Genomic DNA, 25725 nt, shown 5'->3' on the forward strand with positions numbered 1-25725 from the left:
ATACGTGTATATATATACATACACGTATATATATATACACACCACGGAATACTTCTCAACCATAAAGAACAAAGAAATAATGGCATTCACAGCAACATGGATGGAGTTGGAAACCATTATTCTTTTTTGTTTTTTGTTTTGTTTTGTTTTTGAGACAGAGTCTTGCTCTGTTGCCCAGGCTGGAGTACAGTGGTATGATCTCCACTAACTACAATCTCCACCTCCGGGTTTCAAGCAATTCTCCTGCCTCAACCTCCCAAGTAGCTAGGGCTACAGATGTGCACCACCATGCCCAGCTAATTTTTGTATTTTTAGTAGAGACAGGGTTTCACCATGTTGGCCAGGCTGGTCTCAAACTCCTGACCTCAGGTGATCTGCCCACCTTGGCCTCCCAAAGTACTGGGATTACAGGCATGAGCCACCACGCCCAGCTTGGAAACCATTATTCTAAATGAAGTAACTCAGGAATGGAAAACCAAATATTGTATAACTTATAAGTGGGAGCTATGCTATGAGAATGCAAAGGAAAAGAATAATATAATAGACTTTGGAGACTTGTGGGGAAGGGTAGGAATGGGGTGAGGGATAAAAAAAACTACACATTAGGTACAGTGTACACTGCCCAGGTCATGAGTGCACCAAAATCTCAGAAAGCACCACTAAATAACTTATCCATGTAACGAAAAACCACCTGTTCCCCAAAAACTATTGAAAGAAATTTTAATATAAATGTCTTTTTCTCACACCATGAATTTAAGTTATCTAAATTAATCCTTAAAAATATCTTCTACCTTGGACATTATCATTATTATTCAATGTCTGAAGAGGCAACACATTTAAGAGATAAAGCAATTTGCCCAAGGTTAATTTGTTCAGATGAAATTGGCCCATATAGCTAAATAGTTTCTAAACTAATTCTTAAGATTTTGCATTCTCTGCTGTCTCTCTCCATCTCTGCTTTCCTTAATGTACTATTTGATGGCAGAAGGAGCATGACTGAGAGAATAGATTTTAGTGCAGATGGTAGAAGTGGACAGATTTGGAGAATAAACACAGTTTATTTGCTCTACGATAATCACAAAGCCATTTAATGATCTTCCAGAATAAGCCAGTGCAGGTGTTAATTTGCCCCAGAGAGGGATTTGAAAAACCACTCCACTCTCACAGCTAGCTTGAGCTTTTATTTGGCAAGAGCAAAAACACCTATATTTGGGAGACACTGGTATGTGAATTGAATCACTCGGCTAATTGATGAAATGCAAAGTTATACTAAATCACTCCACTCAAAGTGAGGTTGACTAGTAAATGCTCCCTGAGGTAATTAGTGACTAGGCTCATCCAATCAACAGAAAAAACAATTCAGACTTGGGCAACAGTGGGTGGCAGGAAATCTGGAGATCGGCATTAAACAAACCCTTTGGGTAATTCCATCTTACTCAGATTTTCTGAGCATTAACAGCTATAGCTCAAGCATCAAGCACCGTTTTGTGAAAATGATTACACATGGGCAATGTTCCTATGAAAAAGAAACCACATATTTAACTCCTGTACATCTTCCAAGGTCTGTTCAGGTGCCACCTCCCCCAAAGACCATTTCCCAGGTTATCCAGTAAGAAGTTTCTTTCTTGAACATTCTTAAGACTTTATCCAAACTTGATGGCAAGCCAGTTCTCTTTTATTCTGAATTAGGGTGCCAGAGGTCATATTTGCCCTTCTCAACTGTAACCTAGTTGAGGCTGAGATCTTTACCTTATTCATCTAGGTTTTCCACAACATGTAGCTCAAAGCCCAGCATGCAAATAGGTGCTAAATTCCTGAATCTTCCCCTGGAAGCAGCTACATTAGCCTTTGTTCTATCTTGTCACATAAAACAAGCTACTTGAAAGATACAATCTATTCTTCCTTTAGAAACTCTTTTGAAGCAGAACTCCTGAAAGGTAGCACTTTCCTGGCAGAAAAAAAAAAAAAAGGCAACATATTAAAGAATTTGCACTCATGCATATTCTAATTCACTTTTATAAATGAACCACCAATGACACATCCTCCCAACTACTTAACACTAAGACACTGTCAGTCAAGGAGAAGTATAGTTTCAAACTCTCAGATCTCCTCCGAGTACCACTCAAAGCAAAGCAGAGGTATTACAAAATGATTTTTGAAAATCTAATGCTGGTATTTAGGATGGTTTTCAGCTTAAATATCTGTGCCAGCCTTACCCATAGACACTCATTCTTTTCCCGGCACCATCGCCAATTTGTTGCTAAATTTGGTCTAAAGTTGCCTCCTTGTAAGTTTGGCCTAGAGGTTTTTCTATACATAGTGAACTGAAACCTAACTGGATGTGTAAACAGACTGTAACATACTCTTACACCAATCATTGAGTTTTAGCCAACCAAAGGCAGCCAACTGTTTAAACAGTGTTTAAATAAAGCAAATGCCAAGCTATAAACAATTCAGCTATTTCCATACCTCACTTTTGTTTTATGTTGGTCACTTTCTTTTTTCTGTCTGTAAATCCTCTCCAATCACGTGACAGTACTACACTTATTCTGGTTGTTTGGAGTTGGGGAGGGTGGCTGTTCAATTCACAAATTATTCTTTGCTTAAACTTTGTTAAATGTAGTTTTTCTGAAGTTACTGTGACAGTGTCAGACAATAAAAAATAAATGGTGAGATGTGGACCAAAAAAACTGAATAGTGTTTTTATTACTTCATAATCAGGCACAAACAAAACATTAGTCCACTCCTTACAACCTATAATAGGTTAAAAAATGAAAAACGTTACCAAAGGCTTTCCCTCTTCTAGATAGACATCATTTATTAGGTCCCTTTTGGCATAGTTTAAAATAAATGTGGCAATAATGTTAAATACATCCCTCTGCAGCAAAAGCAGTGTTAAGAGGAAGGTTTATAGCACTAAAGGCCTACCTCAAAAAGTTAGAAAGATCTCACATCAATGATCTAACATCACACCCAGAGAAACAAGAAAAAAATGACCCCAAAGCTAGTGTTTTTCACACCTAGAAAAACAAGAAAAAACTAACCCCAAACCTAGCAGAAGAAAATAAATAACTAAAGAGCAGAACTGAAAGAAATTAAGACCCAAAAGTCCACCCAAAGAATCAGTGAAACCAGAAGTTGGGTATTTGAAAGTATAAACAAGATCAATAGAGCACTAGCTAGATTAACAAAGGAAAAAGAATATCCAAAAAAGCACAATCAGAAAAAACAAAGGTGACATTTCAACAAATCCCCCAGAAATACAAAAGATCCTCAGAGACTACTATACACATCTCTATACATGCCAACCAGAAAATCTATCTAGAAATGGATAAATTCCTGGAAACACGTAACTTCTCATGATTGAACCAAGAAGGAATTGAACCCCTGAACAAACCAATATCAAGTTCTGAGATTGAATAAGTAATTTTAAAAAATCCTGTCTACCAAAAAAAAGCCCAGGCCAGATGGATTCACAGCCAAATCCTACCACATGTACAAAGAAAAGCTGGTACCAATTCCACTGAAACTATTCCAAAAAATCAAGGGAGGACTCCTTCCTAACTCATTCTATGAAGTCAGCATCACTCTGTTATCAAAAACAGACACAATAAAAAACTGAAACTAGAGGCTAATATCCCTACCCTAATGAACATAGACACAAAATTCTTCCACAAAATACTGGCAAACAGAATCCAGTAGCACATCAAAAAGTTAATTCATCATGATCAAGTAGGGATGCAATCAACATACACAAATCAATAAATCTGATTCACCACATAAACTAAAACAGAAACCATATGACCATCCAAATAGGCACAGAAAAAGCTTGATAAAATCCAACATCTCTTTATGATAAAAACCCTCAAGAAACTAGACATCAAAGGAACATACCTCAAAATAATAAACGCCATCTATGCAAACCCACAGCCACCATCATACCGGACAGGCAAAACCTGGGAGCATTCCCCTTGAGCACTGGAACAGGCAAAGATGTCTACTTTCACCACTCCTATTCAACACGGTACTGGAAGTGCTAGTCAGACCAATTAGGCAAGAGAAAGACATTAAAGGCATCCAAACAGGAAAAGAAAAAGTCAAAATATCCCTCTTCACTGATGATATGATTCTATACCTAGAAAACCCTGAAGACTATGCCAAAAGGTTCCTGGAACTGATAAACGACTTCAGTAAACTTTCAGGATAGAAAATCAATGTATAAAAATCAGTAACATTTTTATATAACAATAACGTTCAAGCTGAGAGCCAAGTCAAGAACACATTCTCATTTATAATATACACACACAAAAATAAAATACCTAGAAATACACCTAACAATGGAGGTGAAAGCTCTCCACAAGAACTATAAAACACTGCTAAAGAAATTATAGGTGACACAAACAAATGAAAAAACATTCCATGTTTATGGATTAGAAGAATCACTATCATTAAAATGACCACACAATCCAAAGCAATCTGTGGATTCAATAAAATTCCTATAAAACCACCACCGTCATTTTTCACAGAATTTAAAAAAACCTACACTAAAACGTGTATGGATCCAAAAAAGAGCTGACATAACCAAAACAATCTTAAGCAGAAAGAGCATTACCCCACAGAAACATCACATTACCCCACTTCTATATTTTCTGTTACCAAACTATACTATAAGACTACAGTAACCTACAGTAAACAGCATGGTATTAGTACAAAAACAAGCACATAGATCAATAGAACAGAATAGAGAATCCAGAAATAAAACCACACACCTACAACCATCTGATCTTTACTAAGTGGACAAAGATAAGTGATGGGGAAAGGACTCCCTCTTCAATAAATGGTGCTGGGATAACTGATTAGCCATATACAGAAAAATGAAAATAGACTCCTATCTTTCACCATATACAAACATTAACTCAAGATGGATTAAAGATTTAAATTTAAGACCTTGAACTATAAAAATCCTAGAAGAAAACCTAGAAAATACCATTCTGGACATCAGCCTTGACAAAGAATTTATGGCTAATACTTCAAAAGCAATCACAACAAAAACAAAAATTAATAAGTGGGACTTAATTAAAGAGCTTCTGCATAGCAAAAAAAAAAAAAACTATCAACAGAGTAAACAGACAGCATATACAATGAGAGAAAATATTTGCAAACTATGCATCCAACAAAGGTCTAAGATCCAGAATCTATAAGGAACTTAAACAACTGAACAAGCAAAAACCAAATAACAATATTAAAAAGTGAGCAAAGGACATGAACAAACACTTTTCAAAAGAAGAAAGAAGACACATAAGCAGCCAATAAGCATATGAAAAAACATTCCACATCACTCATCATTAGAGAGATGCAAATCCAAACCACAAAGAGATACCATCCCACACCTGTCAGAAAGGCTATTACTAAAGAGTCAAAATACAACAGATGTTCAAAACAGTCAAAATACAACAGATGTTCATGAGGCTGCAGAGAAAAGGAAACACTTATACACTGTTGATGGGAATGTAAATGAGTGCAGCTCTGGAAAGCAGTTTGGAGATTTCTCAAAGAACTGAAACAGAACTACCATTGACTCACCAATCCCATCACTGGGTATATAACATATATATCCAAAAGCAAATAAATCATTCTACCAACAAGCACATGCACTCATGTGTTTGTGGCAGCACTATTCACAATAGCAAAGACATGGAATCAATCTAGGTGCCCATTAATGTTGGATTGGATAAAGAAAATGTGGTATACATGTATATACCATGGAATATCACACAGCCATAAAAAAAGAATGAAATCATGTTCTTTGCAGCAACGTAGATGCAGCTGGAGGCCATTATCCTAAACAAATTAATGCAGAAATAAAATCAAATACTGCATGTTCTCATTTATAAGTGGGAGCTAAACATTGGATAAACATGAACATAAGGATGGCAGCAACAGACACTGGGGACTACTAGAAGGGGAAGACATTGATGGGTAAGGGTTGAAAAACCACTGGGAACTATGCTTACTACCCAGGTAACCAGATCAATTATACACCAAACCTCGGCATCACACAATATACCCAAGTAACAAATCTGCACATGTACCCTCTGAATCTAAAATAAAAGTTGAAATTATTTTTAAAAGCAAAGACAAAACAAAACTTTTTTAATTTAAAAAATTAAAAAATGTTGTCTCTCATAATAGCCTCTATAACAAATTCTACTATGAAAACTATGGTTACTCAACAGACTTCTTTAAATTCTCTTACTAAAAGTATACTAAATAAAACAAATAATTTACTTTAAATTGCATACTAATTAAACAGGAAAAAATCTATATGGTCAGTGACACTTCTTGTTACACATCAGAAAATACATTGAGCATTATAGAGATTCAATTATATGAGATTAATAAAATAGACTACTTAGTTAAAACAAATAGTCTGTCTAACTCATTCTTTGACCTATTTAACTTTTAGTTACAGTAGGTCGGGCATGGTGGTTCATGCCTGTAATCCCAGCACTTTGGGAGGCCAAAGTGGACAGATCAGTTGAGGTGAGGAGTTCGAGACCAGCCTGGCCAACATGGTGAAACCCCATCTCTACTAAAAACACAAAAAATTAGCTGGGCGTGGTGAGAGGCTGAGGTGGGAGAATCGCTTGAACCCAGGAGGCGGAGGTTGCAGTTAGCAGAGACTGTGCCACTGCACTACAACCTGGACGACAGAGCGAGACTGTCTCAAAAAAATAAAATAAAATGAAATTTAGTTCATAAAGACCCTAACTAAAAAACATACTCCATATTCTTAACATTATCTTCCTAATATTCATAATACTAGTCTCCCTGGCATACTACATTCTCCCAAAAATTGTAAATATTTATACATAGCCATTCATAAAATGTCAAATAGTCTTCTACTGAAACTACAAAAAATCAAAAAACAAAAATACATAGTCATAAAGACACCATAACCTACAAATGACATACTGAGACCAAAAATTCAAAATAATAACTAAAAATAGCACTAAAGTCCTAAGTTTTGGTCACACTCATCTACATTAATATCTGACGATTATTATACATTGTATGCCTGTATCAAAATATTCAATACCATATGTAATAATGTACTCATAAGAATTAAATAGTAAGAAAAAATCTTACTAAAAGAATTAAACAAAATTATGAGAGCCCTTCTTTTAGACGAAACTCATATACTAGTCCCCAACAGACCAGATCAGATCAAACCAAAATGAAGTCACTCATACTAAATATAACATAATCAAGCTAAAAATTAAAAAAAAAAAGAGAGAGAGAGAGAGATCCCAAAACAGACCAGGTGTTTTCTTCTCTCCTGAAAACAAGAGATTCCAACATAAAAGGGACCCCTCTACTCTAACCTCTATAAAAAAAAAAAAACTGAAGCCCCTATACCCACATGTTCTACTATTTCCCAGTGATATTTGAGACCAACTAAATATATTTACAATAATGACAGAGTCACTTCAATGCCTAGAGTTTTGGTCAGCTTCTCAATTTGGAGAGGGCACTGAAAGGGGAGAATTGTTAAATTAAGTTTAGCCTAAAGCTTCCTCCTTGTAAATTCCACCTGAAAGTTTCTCCATACATAGTGAACTGTAACCTAACTGGGTGTGTAAACAGACTGTAACCTACTCATATTGATCACCGAGTTTCAGCCACAGTGGCCAAATGTGCGAACAAGGCAAATGCCAAGCTATAACAAATTCAGTTGTTTCTGTACCACACTTCCTTCCATTTTTTGTACATCACTTTCCCTTTTCTGTCCATAAATCCTCTCCAACCACGCGGCAGTGACAGTCTCTCTGAACCTATTCTGGTTCCGGGGGCTGCCTGATTCACGAATCATTCTTTGCTCAATTAAATTCTGTTAAATTTAATTTGTCTTAAGTTTTTCTTTTAACACCCTAAAAAAATTGTATTTCAAGCAAGAAGAAAATAAAAAACTTACTCAATTCTTTGGGCTCTACAAAGACAGCAGTAACAAAGATAACACAAAAGCTGGCTAGCCCCAAAATAAATCCTACCAGGCTTTGAAATTGGTACTGTAGAAATGTTCCCAGTTAAGTGAGGTTTCTATTTAAATGTATCGATATTATTAATAGGCTAGCATTGAAATGAAGGTTTTCATTCTCTGAACACACAATTCACAGCTGGACATTAGATGGTGAAATATTAGGAGAAATAAAAATAAATGAAGGAAAGGATAATGAACTGGTTTTTTTACACTTTGCACTTTTGAAAGTGCTTTCCCATATGCAGTCATTAAATTCTTATCAGTCTCTTTATTCGTCCCATTTCTAGACAAGGAAACTGAGGCTTGAAGACATTAAAAGACATATCCACTGGCACCCTTAAATACTGCCTCAAAATACTTCCATTTACTCACTGATAAAAGGGGGTAATAATAGTAACTATTTTATATCATCGTAGTGAGGATGAAATAAATTAAAACAAAAAATGCTAATTTTAATCTTCTGCCCTTTCCACTATCCTAATCTAGCTCTGGGTTAAAATCTGACATCAATAACACATAAGGCAGATGATACACATGAAGGAAAAATAGCCAAAGCTATAACCTATTACTTTAAAATGTATAGACTCAAGTTTAATGAGAGCTCACCACCAAGTACTGTTCGAGCACTTTATATGTATTATTTCACCCTCACTACAACCATATATAGTAGGTACTATTATTACCTCCACGTTATCAGTGAGTAAATGGAAGTATTTTGAGATAGAGAACTTAAGTAGCTTGATAGTTGCTATTATACATTAACCTTAAAATACAGGATTTTTGAAGCCTGCCTATATTAACAGAGCTGTGGTGAAACAGTAAAATTTCTGAGCATCTCCAGATCTGTAGTGTCTAATATGGTAACCCCTAGCCACATAAAGCAATTGAGCACATGAAATATGGCTAGTGTGGCTGAGGAAATGAATTTTCAATTTTGCATAATTTTAATTAATTTTAATTTAGATTTATAGTGAATATTTGATGAAACTACACTTTTCAAGACACTAGCCATCAGTCAATGAAGGGCAGTGATCCTTCAGAGACGGGATACAAAAGAGATGAGCCCTATAATTACCATAGCTGACTGCTCTGAGGGAGTTTCCAGGCGTAGCATAGGAAGGCAGAACTCAGGCAATCTTTGAGTTGAGGAGAGAAAGCTGAGAGTCTGGGGAGACCAAGGCACCTAGATTTCACAGGACAGTATACACGAGAGAAGATAGCAGCACAAAGACAGAAACACAGATCTACCCAAAATCAGCACTCAGCTGAGTACTAACCTGTGCATGCATGTTAGAAAATTACCCAAGGACAGGAAAGACCCACCCAAAAGGCAACAGTATCCAGCATACACGAGGGACAGAAATAGTACCTATTTCCAGCCGTCAAAATGGAAAATCCCATGACTTATGAGTCATTGGGTAGAGTACGTTGAAGGATCTTGCCTCAGTGATGGTAAATAATTAGTTCTACCCCAGCTATTAGCACTAGCACTTCTCTGGGCCCACCTAAAAAACTTTTAAAGTAGGATCTAAAAGAATTGAATTGTTTCCCAGTAACTAGAACAAAACTCAAAGGTATTTATAAGAATACACAAAAGCTCAGTACCAAAGAAGGTAAAATTCACAATGACTGGCCGTTAATCAAAAATTAAGAGGCACGCAAGGAAGAAGTAATGAGGAGAAAAATCAGTCAATCAAAATTGGCCCAGCACTGATACAATTATTAGAATTTTCAATTAACAACATTAAAACAGTTATTACAACTGTATTTCATGTATTCAAAGAGTTAGGTAGAGACATGGAAGATTTTTTACACAGTCAAACTGAACTTAGAGTTAAAACTACAATATATGAGGTAAAAAATACACTGAGTGATACTAATGACAGAGAATACAGTTTAGTAACCTTGAAGGCATAACAATGGAAATGATCAAAAATTATACACAGAGAGAAAAAATAATAATGTTTTAAATTTTTTAATTTAATTTTTAGTCTTTTTAAAATAATTTTTGATTTATTTTTTGTAGAGATGGGGGTCTCACTATGTTGCCCAGGCTGGTCTTGAATTCCTGGGCTTAAGCAATCCTCCTGCCTCAACCTCCCAAAGTGTTGGGACTACAGGTGTGAGCCCTCATACCTGGCTTAAGTAAATATTTTAAATAAATATAATATCAATTAGTTATGGAACAACTTTAAGCGGTCAGATATATACATGTAATTGTAGTCCCTACAGAAAAAAAAAAAAGGAACAGAAAAAATATTTGAAGACATAATGGCCAAATTTTTCCCAAGTTCAATAGATCTCATGTGCGGCAGGGCACGGTGGCTCACGCCTGTAATCCCAGCACATTGGGAGGCCAAGGCGGGCTGATCATGAGGTCAGGAAATCGAGACCATCCCAGCTAACATGGTGAAACCCCGTCTCTACTAAAAATACAAAAAAATTAGCCAGGCATGGTGGCAGGCGCCTGTAGTCTCAGCTACTCGGGAGGCTGAGGCAGGAGAATGGCATGAACCCGGGAAGCGGAGCTTGCAGTGAGCTGAGATTGCACCACTGCACTCCAGCCTGGGTGACAAAGTGAGACTCTGTCTCAAAAAAAAAAAAAAAAAAAATAGATCTCATATGCAAGAAACATGACAAAAACCACATCAGGGACATCATAATAAAATTGCTCAAAATCAGTGACAAAGAGAAAGTCTTAAAAGCAGGGAATACTTGTCTCCAGAGGAACAAAAATATGATAACAACAGACTTCTCATTGGAAACAATATAAGTGAAAAGACATCTTTAAAGAATGGGGACAAAAACCTATCGACCCAGAATTTTATACTTAGCAAAGACATATTTCAAATATAAAAGCAAAATAAAGACTTTTGCAGACATACAAAATCTAAAAGAATTCATCACCAGCAGACCTACACTATAAGAAATATTAGTGAAGAAGGAAATGTTAAATGTTAAAGAAAGTCCTTCAGGCAGGATAAAAATAATATCAGGTGGAAATATAAAGTTATACAAAAGAATGAAGAACACAGAAAACAGAAACTGCAAGAGTACAGACACAGATGGGAAAAATAGAAACTGGGGACTACTTTGAGTGAGACAGTGGGAGGGAGTTTGTGGGCTGAAACACTACGTATAGGGAATTATGCTCACTACCTGGGTGATGGGATCATTTGTATACCAAACCCCTCAGCAACACGTAATTTACCCATATAACAAATCTGGGCAGGTACCCCCTGAACCTAAAACAAAAGTTGGGAAAAAAAAGAAACTACGTGAGTTAAATGTATAATTGATTCTATTATCTAAATCTGTTTAAAAGATAATTGACTCATTAAATAAAAATAACAACGTACTCAGGAGTTTATAAACTACATAGCAAAACAAAGAGTTATAGCTAATAAGCCAACAAAGAAGATAAAACAAAATTGTAAAAAATATTCAATTAATCTGAAAGAAGACATAAAGAGGGGAAAGGGAACAAAGAATACATGGAACAGGTAGGAAACAAATAACGAGAAGATAAATTTAAATATAATCATGTCAATAATCACATTAAATGTAAATAGTCTAAATGCCCTGATGAAAAAACACAAATTATTTTATTGGTTTAAAAAAAAAGTTAAGCCCCCAACTAGATATTGCCTGTAAGAAAAGCACTTTACACATTGCAATATGTATAAATCTCAAAATACCCATAATGAGTAAAAGAATCCAGACCAAAAAAGCACATATTGTATGATTTGATTTATATAAAATTCTAGAAAATGCAAATTAGTGAATTTTGGTGGGACACAAATATTCAAATCAGCAAAGTGATATGTCAACAGATACTTAAAAAATGGATAGAAAGCCTGGTATAAGAAGGGGTGGGGACTCAGAGCATTCTGAATAGAGGAAATAGTATGTATAAAGGTAAGGCAAAAGCCAACAAAAAGACTTTCGCATGCTGGAAGGGTGGTGAATGTCTGCATTTTCTAATGCAAATTAGAAAATGCAGAAATCAGATCAATAATTGTCTAGAAGTGGAGGTTGGGAGAGGTAGGTGGGAGGAATTATAAAAGAAAAAAGGTAAACTTTTTGGGTGATAACTATGTTCATTTTTGATTGTGCTGATGGTTGCACAGTTATATTTGTATATTAAAGTTACCGAGTTGTATGTTTTGAATATACAGTTTGTTATAATATAATTATACCTCAATAAACCTGCTTAATTTTTTAATCTAATAATTGTCTGTACAGAATAATTTGATGAATCTACTTTTTTAACTTTAAATTTTATGAAATCAAAATACATATCAATTACTACAGATTAAAAATTTAGCATGCAAATCAGAATGTGTTTTAAGTGTAAAATACCAATTAATTTTGAAGGCTTTGTTTTTTTAAAAAAAAGTAAAATATCTTATTAATATATTTTTGGGTTGACCATATGTTGAAATAATATTTTTTATATGTTCGGCTAAATAAAATATATAATTAATTTTACCTGTTTCTTTTTACTTTTTTAATGTGGCTCTTACAGATTTTAAAATTAAAGATGCAGCTCACAATACATTTTGATTGGACAGTACTGCACTAGAAAAAAAGGAAGATTTGATTGTAGTACTCAGGAAACATCATTATGTTCACATTTATGCCCAACAATGCTTAGCCATTCTATGACAGAATAATGGGCCCCAAAAGATATTCATATTTTAATACCCAGAACCTGTAAATATGTCATCTTACATGGCAAAAAAAGATTTTGCAGATGTGATTAAGTTATGAATCTTGAGATGAGAATACTTAGATTACCTGGGTGGTTCCAACATAATCACAAGATTTCTTATAAGGGAAAATGGAAGGCAGAAGGTCAGTATCAGAGAAGAAAATATGATGACAGAATCAGAGAGAAGGAAATGTGACAACAGAAGCCAACCTTGGACTGATGCAGCCGTGAGCCAAGGAATGTGGCAATTTCTGGAAACTGCAACAGGCAATGAACTGAATGAATATTCAGTAGAGCTTCCAGAAAGAACACAGCTCTACTAACACCTTGGTTTTAGCCCCATAAATCTCTTTGTGAACTTATGACCTCTAGAAGTATAAGATAATAAATTTATTTTAAGTCACTAAATTTGTAGTAATTTGTTATAGCACCAGTAAGAAACCACTGCAAACGTTAGGTAACTGGAAGTGGGGTGCTGCTATAACAAATACCTAAAAATGTGGAAGAGGCTTTGGCATTAGGTAATAGGTAGAGCTTGGAAAATTTTTAAGGAGCATGGTAGAAAAGGCCAATTGCCTTCAACAGGGAGTTAAAAATAACTATAGATGTTAAAAGTGATCCCAGCAAAGGCTTAAAAGGAAATGAGGGACATATTACTGAATGAATACCCAAAGATGGGGGATCCTTGTTACATGATGCCAGAAAGCTTATCTGCATTTTGTCCTATAGTTATGTGGAAAGTAAAATAAACTTGGATATTTAGGTGAGGAGATTTCCAAGCAAAGTGTTGAAGTTACAGTCTGATTTCTTCTTGCTGTTTATGGCAAAATGTGAGAGAAAAGTAAGGGATTGAGAGAAGAGTCGTTAAACAAAAAGGAGTCAGGACTTGATAATTCAGGGAGTTCTCAGCCTATCCAGATTGCAAACACGATAAAAGGAGACACTCTATCAGGAAAGCCTCCTCTAGAGCCAATTTGTGGCTAAACAACTTTTTGATAGTGCCTTGGAAGGATCAAAAGATCAAAATATTCAATCACCTAGAGGCCTCTTTGTAGAGATCAGTATGTGAGTCAAGGATTCCCTTCAGCCATCTCAGAAGTAGTCAGGAATAGAGACAGCATTATCTAGGACAGATCTGTGGATAAGCTGCTTGTCTAGTGGACAGGAGACCTTCAAGGTTCTTGAGAATATTATACCAACAGAAACCCTGCCAATTTGGACTGAAGAAGACTGAGAGAGGACACAATGAAAGATGTCTGACAAACCCCCAAAACTTTACAGGCAGGAAACAAGCTGATAAAACTACTCAACTGCAAACAAATGCTATCCTTCATGAAAAATGAACGATGTCTCAGAGGAATGAGCCACAAGCCAGAAGACAGAGCCAAAACCAAAGGGGATTATTTCTAAGACTTGAACCCAATGGAGTTTGCAATGCTGAATTTCACAATTGTCTGGGACCAGTAACTCCTTTCTTCTTTCCATTTCCTTCCTTTGGAACAGAAATATCTATAACTGGTATCTTATGCCTGTCCCGCCATTGTATTTTGGAAGCAGATTACCTGTTTTCCAGTTTCATAAGACCACAATAGAGAGAAATTTTTCCCCCAAAATGGATTATACCAACTGTCTCACCCATATCTGATTTAGATTACTTAATGAGATGTAGAATTTTTCAGCTGAGATTAGGGGAGATTTCAATCTTTGAGTTGTTGCTATGATGGATTAAGACTTTTTGAGATACTGGGATGGGGTGAATGCATTTTGCATGTGGGACAGACATGAATCTTTGGGATCTAGAGGGCAGACTTTGTGGTAAACAAAATAATGGCTCCCCAAAAATGTCCAGGTGCTAATTGACAGAATCTATGATTATGTTAACTTACCTGACAGAAGGGATTTGCAAATGTGATTAAGTTACTGATCTTGAGATGGGGGAGACTATCCTGAATTTTCTACGTAAGCCGAATATAATCACAGGGGCTATAAGAGAAAGGCCTTCTCAGTCAAAGTTCCATAAAGAAGTTACTCTTCCCACCAAAGAAGCTGAAAATCCCTCCCAGTTGTTGTAGCTGGGCAGACATCACAGAGACGGTTGCCAAAACAGAGAATACACAGATTAGAGAGTAGAGCCCCAGCCCAGGGGACCTACGCTTGTGGAATGAATAGTAGTGACTAAAGCAAGCAGTAAGCTTTCTATAAGGTACATAGTACAAAAGAAATTTTAATTCCTTCCAAAATGTTTATTAATCACCTACTATGTTTCATGCACAATAGTTGGCCCTGAGGATCTAGGAGTATCTAGATCAGCAGGACTCCTGCGCTCTTGAAGCTTACAGACCAGCCAGGTTTTCATAGCAACTTTGTTTATAAAGTGTCAGCAGCCTTGCTCAGATCAAGAAAGGTATGGACTCTCAACAGTGACTGGGCAGATCTCACAAAATGCAAAAACAAAGTAATTCAGTCTAGTCTTTTAACCATACCCAGCTTACATACTTCACCAATTCGTTAGTAAGGAGTAAGTGAAAATTAGTATGTCCATAGTCTTGTTATATATCATTACATAATAACTGTAGATTTGCTATATATCATTAACAAGTCTTAAGTTATCTGCACTGTAAATATGTAAATCTCATTCTATTATGTTGGTTCAGCCATGCTATAATAATCCTTTTGTTATCATCATAAAAGGCTGAGTTAAAAGAACCCTGCCAGACATATTCGTAGAGCAATATCCAGGCTGCCTTACTATGGTATCTGGTCAGTTCATTTCCCTGTTTAAACCTCTACAAAGGCCCCACTTCTCTGAGAGTAAAGCACAAAGCCATTAACTGGCCTATGGGCAAGGGTAATACTTAAAACAGGTAATAAAAAGTACATGGCGTCCCACCTATCAAAATGGACACCAGCCATAAATCATCAGTACACCCAAACCCACACATATCAGCAGAATATCAGCTCTGCCAACAGGGTCCCATGTAATCTAGTCTCTGTCTAACCCTCCAGACATTCACCACCCTTCCACCATGTGAAAGTCTTTTTGTTGGCTTTTGCCTTACCTTTATACATACTATTTCCTCTATTCAGAATGCTCTGAGACCCCACCCCTTCTTATACCAGGCTTTCTATCCATTTTTTAAGTATCTGTTGACATATCACTTTGCTGATTTGAATATTTGTGTCCCACCAAAATTCATATTAAAACTTAATCCCTAGTGCATTAGTAGTAAGAGGTGGGGCCTTCAGGCAGTGATTAAATTATGAGGTCTTTGCCCTCGTGAACGGATTAGTGTCTTTGGGAAGGAAACTAGCTAGTTATTTTTCTGCCTTGCCATCCCTTCCACCATTTGAGGACACAGCACTCCACAGGACACAGTAACAAGGCATTATCTTGGAAGCAGACAGAGCCAGCCCCCACTAAGTACCAAATCTGCTGATGCCTTATCCTTGGACTTCACAGCCTCCAAAATTGTGAAAAACACCATGCTTCTAAGAACCACACCATGTTTTCTCTATAAATGCTTGCTGAATGTTTTAATGAATCGTAGTCCAGCTTATAGTGGGCAGAAGTGAGTAAGCTCTACCCCAAGGAGAATGCAGCCATAAGTTTTCCTCTGTTCTTATGGCCTATCCACTAGATGAAAGATGTAAATATAGGTGTAGGTGTAAGTACAGGCAAAGATATTGATAACAGCTAGAGAAATATCCTGTAACAATAATATGGCTGGTCAATGTCTTTCAAGTATTTTATGAATTCATCCCACTTTAGATCTTCACCAATATCAAGGAAATATTTTACTGCCAAACCAAATATTTCACCTTCATGATCTCTAATGCCTCCCTCCTGCCCTCAGAATAATATCCCCTGCATATCTAAACACTCAGGACAGCAACACAAGAGAAATAGCAAAGGCGATCTCCAGACAAACACACAACAAATGAGCACTCCCCAGACAGACCCTCCTCCCCCACCTCTGCCACCGTGCAAGAAAGGAGGTACCTTTACCTTGAAATAAAAATGCTTTGCTGGCATTGTGCATTCCAGACACCTGAGCAACTCCAAGGGTAGTGTTCACAAGGTCAAGCTCAGTGATGATATCCATCTGAAGGTCAGGGTCCATCCCAAAGCCCACCACTGGAAAGAAACAAAGAGTTGTTTGGGCTTAAAATGCAGAGTGTTAGTAGCATTATAGAGCAGAGGTTAGAGTCAGGGAGTGGCAGGGAATACAAGGAAGCCAATGATGAGTGCTTGGAGAGTCTTTGTCTATGGAGGGAAAAGAAAAGCAAATCTTTGCTCCTTTACCCCGCTAATACTGTAGTTTCTTTATTCCTTCCCCCAACCCCACCCCCAGTTATAGATTGAGAATTTCTTACCCAAAACTCCTGGGGTTAAATATAGTTCAGAATTCAGAAGGTGCCATATGTTAGAAAGGTAATATGGCCTATATACTACATTTTATGTAACATTTTTAGCAAAGTCTAACTCAGAACCCCATAATCAAATACAACATTTCTGAAGGAAAAAGTATGACATACTTCTCTAATTGGAATAAATAAAGATTATAAATAGGTTGATATCAGTTTAGATAAAGTCTTGCCATGAAATGAGTTCAACTCAGGATAGGTTTTGCTGTCAGGTGAGTTATGAAGAAACGGGGTTTCCAAGCTTTATAGAGGTGGTGACTGCGGATACAAGATTGTGGCCCTGATCCACCTGCCTCAGAGACAGATGCAGTAGCAAAATCTGACCCACCACCACGAGTAAACACCTCCATAAAGTGTTCCCTAATTAATCAGACACAATCGCCTGTGCTAAGGAGGAAAAAAGTGGAAAAGGACCCTGTCCCTGTTGAAGAAGAGTGGCAGAGGGACTGGCCAGGAAGGAGAATCCCTGGAATAATGGATATATATTTCCATCCAAGGGGATTCCTGGACGGAAAGCCAGATACCCTGATAACTCTTTTTAGAGAACCTTAATGCAGAGAAATACAGCCCTGAGCCTCCTCTTTCCCTTGTCTGAGAAAGACAAATCCCTAAAGATGCCTCTCACCCAGGGGGTGCTCTGAGCAATGATTCATTCATGATTGCAAAGTGATTTCCAACTATATGTATTAATAAGGATAGTGATCACTTTAAGGGGCTGTGTTTAAGCCATTCATAAAGGCTGTGTCTATCTACACTTATCATCTCAACAGTGCAATTTTGACTGTGCTGTTGGAAATGTTTTAATCAGCAACAGCTGTCAACTCTCATCTGATGGTAATGCAGTCACTGAGACAAGATTTGGAGGGCTTGCACCCACTGGGTGAGTGTTCACTGGGACATCATAAGCTGTCACCACCTCACCTGTCCTCCCACCTTAACCCCTGGTCCTACAGCCTTGGAGAAGGAAATCTACTCTTTCCTTACTCTTTTCCTGTTAGGAAACAGGACCTGCTAGGCTTCTGTCAACAGACGGTTGGTCAGGAAGGCCTCTTTAGAGCTGAAACCTGTTATTGCCAAGGCAGACAAAGTGTCTATAACTGCCTTCTCAGTTTCTATCAGGCTTCCCCTTGTCCCCTGGACTGAAGATTTAAGTTTTCCCCTTCCAGTTGACCCAAAGATGTCTTCCTTCCATTCACTCTGCATTCATTCATTTCATAATTTTTTCAACAGGTATTACTGAGTGCTTACTATATAGCACACACATTGCTAGGCACTGGTGATGTGCTCATGGAGCTCGCATTCCTGTGGGTTAGGTGGGGGAGGGCAAAAAATAAACAAATGAATAAGATAATCTGAGATGGCAATAAATGCCATGAAGAAAATAGAGTAATGGGATAGAAAGCAACTTGGATGGGGGTCCTAAGTTAGAAAGGGGGGTTGAAAAGGTTCTTTTGAGCTGAAACTTGAATGACTAGAAAAGGCAAGATGGGACGAAGCTTTCCACATGCAGAGAAGGGTGCATGCAAACGAGGAACAAACTGGGAGTGTCCTAAGAACAGAAGAAAGGCCAGCATGGCTGAAATTGAATGGGCCAGGGGTAGAGAAGTAGAAAATGAGGCCAACCAGGCATGGTGGCTCACACCTGTAATTCTAACACTTTGGGAGGCTGAGGCAGGAGGATTGTTTGAGCTCAGGAGTTTGAGGCCAGCCTGGGCAACATAGGGAGACCATGTCTCTACAAAAAGATCAAAAAATTAGCCGGGCATGGTGGCATACACCTATGGTCCCAGCTACTTAGGAGGATCGCCTGCACCCAGGAAGCAGATCCTGCAGCACCACTGCACTCCAGCCTGGGTGCCAGAGTGAAACTCTGTATCAAAAAAAAAAAAAAGAAAAGAAAAAAGAAGAGAGGCCAAAGGGGGAGAGAGAAAAGGGCCAGATCATACAAGCCCTGTGACCCAAAAGGAGCTTGGATGTTATTCTAATTCTGAGATATAATTGAAGGGTTCTAAGGTTTATGTTTAAGGGCAGAAATTAAATTTATGCAGGCAGAGACTTGTGCAGTGGGGTTTGTTCTCGTCTACTTCCACATCATGAAAAGAACATGTCCCTGCTGGTCCACTGGTCCAAGGAGACCTAGATGTGTGGAGTGGGCAGCCTACCTGAGTTTGAAACCAAGCCCAGCCAAATGCAGCCTAGATAAGCCAACCCCAAACACAATTCACAGATATGTGAACCAAAATGAATAGTTTGCTTCAAGCCACTGAGTTTGGGGTTATTTGTTATACAAAAGTATTATGACAATATTGACCGATGCAGGGACTAAAGACCTTCTATGATGGCATCCTTAAGATGCTCAAATCTCCCAGACTAAGAGCCCTGCAATTAATTGGGCAAGCCTTCAAATACCCAAACAAACTCTGTAGTACTAGCAGGATACCCCAGTGGTGTCCTTGAATCCCCACCCCCAAATGAGAACACAGTGCCCTCAATCCAGAAAGTACTGTGGAAGCAACACTAAACTGAGAGCCAGTTTCAGTCCAGTCTCTTCCCTCTACTAACTCTGTACCCTTAAAAAAAGCATTCATTTATTAAGCCTCAGTTTCCTCATCCATAAAATAGGAATGTTAATACCTGCCTCCCTGAAGGGATTGCTGAAGCAGAGACTTCAGAACTCTAGTACTCCATATCAGCGATAACACGGGTGGCTTCATATCTTCTGCTACAGGAAATTTCATGTTTTGGGTTACCATGTGTAAAAAGATACTGGTACCTGCTACACCAGACTCATGGGGCCTCAGGGGAAACTATATTCACACTTCAACAGCTCAATCTGGCACATAGGTGCTGCCCAGCTGGGGGTTGTTTCATCTGTCTTTAATAAGACCAGTTCTCCAGACCACTCCAGCTCCCTGGTCCTCAACTCCACTGGAATCATACAAAAGGTACAGATGGCCCCTTTCCTCCCAGCCCCTCTCCATGCCCAGTTGCCCAGTTGATCTAGAAGGGCCTCTCACCCTGGGTTTGCTTGTAAAATCCATATATGAAATCTATATTCGCTCCCCAACTCCCTGCCCACAACTCAGAAGGAGCTTCTCTGGCTTTAAGATAAATGTATTGCTTTTTATTATGAAAAAACCTCATAAAAACAGAGCCAAAAAACAGAAATCAGTTAGGCTTCTGGATAGTTTTCTTCTCTCCCTTTAATTGGTCCCCACCAGGATGAAAATGCCTCCTGCCCATAGCAGGCTGTGTAAAGGATAGCACTTTGCATACTGCCTAGGGAACAGAAAACCTATTAATAAGGCAGCATTTACACGGGCTCTCTTGAACCTTGTGTAGTGTGAGTGTGGTCTCATAAAAAAAAATTAACATTTCTGCTTCTTGTCCAAGCATGGAGCTCTTGCCCTTTCCTAGGAAACTCTATTAAAGTTCTCTACTTTGGACATAACGGCTCTACAAATGGCTGAAATTGGGAATTACAATTAAGCAAGATAAAAAGCTCCTGGGGAAGAAATATTTTAAAAACCTGGAAGGCAGCATGTCAATGTCACAGAGGCATTTGAGGCCTGACTAGGATTCAGAACCTCCACCCTAACAAAGATACCTGCTGCTGCTATTGGCTGCGCCTCACCCCCACCCAGGGAATGCTCGGGCCCACAGCCCACTCAATTCACCTTTGGGGTCCCAGACATAGGCTTTCCAGGAAATCCTCCTGGGTCTTGCTGACTTCAAATTCACTCCTGCACATTGTCCATGGTGGAAGCTGTTTTCCTCTGGATCATGCAGACTAAAATAATGCTAGAATGATGCTCCAAGAGCTCCTTTAACCACAGAATTTCACAAACACTTAATCAGGTTTGGGCCCCTGGGCCCCTACAAAGGTCCTTAATACCCCAAAAGCAATTTTCTTGAAGAAGATGCTCTACGCCTGTTCCAAGCTGGCCAGTATTTTCCATGATCCTTGGAGGCTGGGGGCTCATGTCCACAGTTCCATTATTCAATTCATAATTAATGATCCACCTGAGAGTTCTTTCCAAAAGAAAATCTATCGGCCAGGCGCAGTGGCTCACACCTGTAATTTCAGCACTTTGGGAAGCCGAGGAGGACAGATCACCTGAGGTCAGGAGTTCGAGACCAGCCTGACCAACATGAAGAAACTCCATCTCTACTAAAAATACAAAATTAGCCAGGCGTAGTGGTGCATGCCTGTAATCCCAGCTACTGGGGGAGGGGAGGGGCTGAGGCAGGAGAATCACTTAAACCCAGGAGGCGGAGGTTGTGGTGAGCCCAGATCATGTCGTTGCACTCCAGCCTGGGCAACAAGAGCAAAACTCCATCTCAAAAAAAAAAAAAAAAAAAAATCTCCTTTCCAGCAGGTGGCAGCAAAAGACATTCACTCACTTAGTAAGTAGGGCTTGAAGGTGTAGGTACTCCCTTCACCTTCTACCCTGGTGACCAAAACAAACTGGAAAGCAATGTGGGAATAATTATTGAGTTTTCAATTATTCACACTGCCTAAGCATTGGCGAAAACTCATAGAGACAGTGTGTTATTACTGCTATTATTGTAGCCTTCTAAATTTTCATTATTAGTGATGTACCTGAAAATCTCTGAATTATTTCCCAACCAGAAATAATAAGAACTGGAGAATGGCACCTCCCGTCTTGACTCCACTTTGCACTCTAAAACAAGTTCTCTGAACAAGGCAGATTTAAGCAGCTCCTCATGACACCTATCATTAGATCTTTTCATATGCTACTGTGTCTGCACTACAGTCTTGCTTTAATTAAAATGTGCCTGATATCATCTACTCAGTTCCATTGAAAGCCGGTGATATCTGAGCAGCTCACTAAGTGAACCACATGTTTATTTCATTTAGGACTGTTAACAGCCCAGACAACAATTGTCCCACTTGACAAAGAAACTTTCAACGCAGCTGTTTGGATGCTGATAAACTAATCACAAGCCAGCCTTTGCTACCTAAGAAGAGGGTGGATGGATGATGTGGAAATGGTGATTCCCGCACAGAATCAGAGGGCTGCCTCCAGAAAGCTACTCTTATACCCTCTCAAGCTACAAGATATTTTAAGCGTACAAATTGAGAGGTAATTCCCCCGTCTCTCTGATTCTTCTGATAATGTGTGTAGAAGAAATATGTGGCCTCTAGTGTTCAAATAGTGCCAAGTGACATTGAGAACCCAAGCTCCCTAGGCAACAGCCACAACCAATGGGTCAGATCCTTCCATGCTTCCCTGCCTTTGCTCAATCTGCTCCCTCTGCCAAGAATGCCTTCCCACTTTGTCCACCTGGAAAACTCCCTAGAAAGCCTTGAAGGCACAACTCTCAAATCTCTGACCACCACTCCTCCCTAGAATTAATTCAAACTGTCCCTCCTCCACATTTCCTTAATACAAACTTACACTCCTACCTCTCCACCACCCCCCGTCAATCTGTAAAATTAAAATGTCTGCCAGTTTCTATCTAGATTCCCAGCTAAGCTGTAAGTTCCTAGAAGTCAAGGACTAAGTCATTTCCTCTTTGCATAAGAAATCCTGGCACCCAGCAAGACATCGTTTGTTGAATGAATAAATACATGAATGAATCTTCCCCTACAACGAAATTTTTACAAGATTTAAAGGGGATTGGAAGTGGAAAGAGGGAAAATACCTGTTCTTAAAGATCCCCTCCACAAGCAATGAACACCGAAACACCTTCCATTCCGTGATAAGGGTACTTTGGCGACTTGTCAAAGGAGTAATGAGAACAAAGGATTTAGGCATATTCCGTAGTGATGTGCACTTAGGGATGTGAACTCACTAACGGGTTGCCCCCTCCCTATCTAGCTTCTTCCTGTCTGCGATTCCTCTGAAAGATGTCCACGAGCACCAGACTCTCGCGCTCAGAGCCCGTAGCCCACGCTCTGCACTAGTCTTGCCTGTCCTGATCTTCCTAGGATGCGCGCACTCCTTCAGCGTGTTCTGCTTTTAAAAGACTAACCCATCCGGATAGGGCTGAATTCAAGAAGCAACTATTCTAAGCTAGACTGAGCCTTGGCGTCTCCGCAGCCTGGGAAGCTCGGATAGAGGCAAGGAACGGAATGGGAGGTTTCTTTTGTCCCTGGAGAAATCCATACTCAGCGTTCTTAATCAGACGAAAGCCGCTGCCTGCTCAGTCCTGGGGAAGTGGGAAGGGCGCTCTGAAAGCTCCTAGACGCTAGCTCTTCTAGCGGGCTAACTGCCAAAGAGGGGCGCCTGGGCGTAAGCGGAAGGAACTTTTGAGCCAACCAAGGACAGACGCCCCTTCTTAGCCCTCTCCAGATGAACTTGCTCTTTGGCCTAGAGAGAAGGCCACGCCTCTAGAGAAGGAAATAAGGATGGTAAAGGGGGGAGAATAAAGGGAAAGGGAATGACCACACAGATTCTGGGGTGCAGCGCGTACGGAGGATGGCTGGGTAGGATTGCAAACCTCCCACACTCCCCCCAGCTGACAGGCCCTATTTTTGCCAATTTCCTACATCTCACCCCACCTCACCTCACCCCAGTCTCCCCGCATCCACTGCTAGCTCTTTAAGAAGGAGGCTGCAAGCCAGTCTCCGAACCCCAGGGGACTTTTGGGCAAGGGAGCCGGTGGAAGCAGAAGGAAGAAGATGCGCTGAGAGTCCTCACAACTGCGTCTCCGGAGGCAGAACGAAGTGGGGACTTCAGACAATCACGCGTCATCCTTGCTCCCCCTCTCCACCCCGAACCCTGCGATTATGGCAAGAGAAAACTGGTTTGAGCCTGAGAAAATTTCCCCAGATTGTCTCCACTGCTATATTTCCCTCAGATAATTGTTCGCCCAGCCCTTGGGAGCAAAGAGGGGCAGAGGAGAATACTCCTGGAGTTCTCCTGGGTAGTCAGGAAGGGACAGGAGGAGATCGCGGGATCCCAGGCTTCTCCCGCAGCTCTCTCACCTCGCCGCACCTGGCCCTCCCGGGCCCCGGCCGCGCCCTCCAGCTGGAAGCGCTCCCTCTACGGGTGCGACTCCCGCAGCTACCCCTTCCCAGCCTGACGGGGGTCGGCGAGAGTGGTTTCCACAACACCTTTCAAGTTCGGGAACACGGGGCACGCGGGCCCGCCCTGCTGCGGGTTTCGAGTCCCTGGGACCGAAAGCTGGTTACTAGCAGCAAGAGGGTGCGCCCGCTCGGCCGCGCCCCTCACTCCTGCGCCCCTGAGGCCGGGTGCCCTGAGAAGGGGCACTCAACGGGGACATCTTCAAGTCCGTGAGTCTCTCTTTTCACCCTGTCACTCCGAGCAGGGCCAAGAGATCCCAGGAACCGATCCACGCTACCGCCGTTCCCCAGACCAGCGCAAAGCTCGGCTCCAGGTCTCCCCACGCCGCCGTGGGCTGTGGGCACCCCCATTTCCCGATCCCTCTAACCGCCACAGTCATGCTTACCTGTCCTGGTAGTGCACACACAGAACCACACAACTAAAATCACATCCATCGGCATCGCTCCCGAGGGTCCCCGCCTAGCAGGGCGCACCGAAGCTAGGTGGAAGCAAATGAGCCTGGATCCTGAGGCGCGCCTGGCTTGGAGCCGCCAAACTTGCTAGCGGGTGGCGGGGGAGGTGGCTCGGCAGCGCCGGGTGCTGCGCTGGGATATGCGCCAGGGAAGGCAGCCCCGGCCGCCCCGCCCCCAGCCCGCCCCCAACCGCGCGCGGCGGCGGCGGCGTGGGGCTCCGGGCCTGGCCCCCGCTGCGGCTGCGTTCGCCTGGGAGCCCGGGCAGGAGCGCGGGGCTTGGCTACTGTGGCTTGTTGCGCTCCCCACTGGGGGCCGATTCCGTTCGCCTCCTTCGCCCGCAGAACTGAGAGGATCTGGACTGCAGGCGCCGCTACCACCCGGAGCACCGAAGTCGGAGTCCCAGGACCCGCGGCCGAAACCAGAGAGCGGGAGGTGCACGGCGCCCCCACGGCTTCACGCGCTCTAGCCCCTCCGAGCCGCAGTCGCCAATGCTGCCCTCTCTGCTTCCGCACCGCGGTGGGGGCTGCCGAAGTTGCCACAGTTCATCACCGCCGAGTCGAAAAGCCTCCGAGCCCTCGCTGGTGGGTATTTTTCCTCGGGGGAACCCAGACCAAGGCGGCGCCCCCGAGCGCGCACGGACCCCCTCGGAAAACAATTACTCGGGATTCGCTCTGTCAACTAGGTGGGGAGGGACCTGAGGGGGCTGATGGCTGAGTCCCTGCTCACCGCCTGTACCTTCTGTCTCCTCTCTCCTGGTGAACCCCTATGACTGAGTACGCTCTTTGTGGGTGCAGAAAGAGAGCGCTGAGGTGGGGGGGTGCAGAAAAGGGGTCCTCGACGCGGAGCGAGCTGTGGTTGGGGTTTGGGAAGTCTATTTGCAAACCTTCTCATTCTGCAGGGCAGATGCTGCCACATAGGGGTAATTCCTAACCATCTTTTTTTTCCTTGCGTGATTTTCTTAATGGTATTATCAAAAGCCCACTTTTCTTTCATAGTCACATTTTGGCCCCATTTGCAATTCCTCCGGGACCTCCACCT

At 40.7% G+C, this 25725-nt stretch overlaps 1 protein-coding gene across 2 annotated transcripts in view; it reads right to left on the reverse strand.

Moving 5' to 3' along the window:
• NELL1 (neural EGFL like 1) overlaps positions 1-24848 on the reverse strand; it is a 934274-nt gene extending 909426 nt beyond the window's left edge. The window contains exons 1-2 of one of the 2 annotated variants that reach the window (XM_032166405.2): positions 24621-24848; positions 16762-16890 (exon numbers count right to left, since the gene is read on the reverse strand). In XM_032166405.2, coding sequence (XP_032022296.1) covers positions 16762-16890; positions 24621-24675 — 184 coding nt within the window. In that variant the 5' untranslated portion in view covers positions 24676-24848. The remainder of the gene's footprint in view (positions 1-16761; positions 16891-24620) is intronic. The other variant, XM_032166404.2, reaches the window with a different exon arrangement.
• Between the last annotated feature and the right edge of the window lie 877 nt (positions 24849-25725).

Source organism: Hylobates moloch, unplaced genomic scaffold (assembly GCF_009828535.3).
Source record: "Hylobates moloch isolate HMO894 unplaced genomic scaffold, HMol_V3 SCAFFOLD_11, whole genome shotgun sequence".
Lineage (NCBI taxonomy): Eukaryota > Metazoa > Chordata > Mammalia > Primates > Hylobatidae > Hylobates > Hylobates moloch.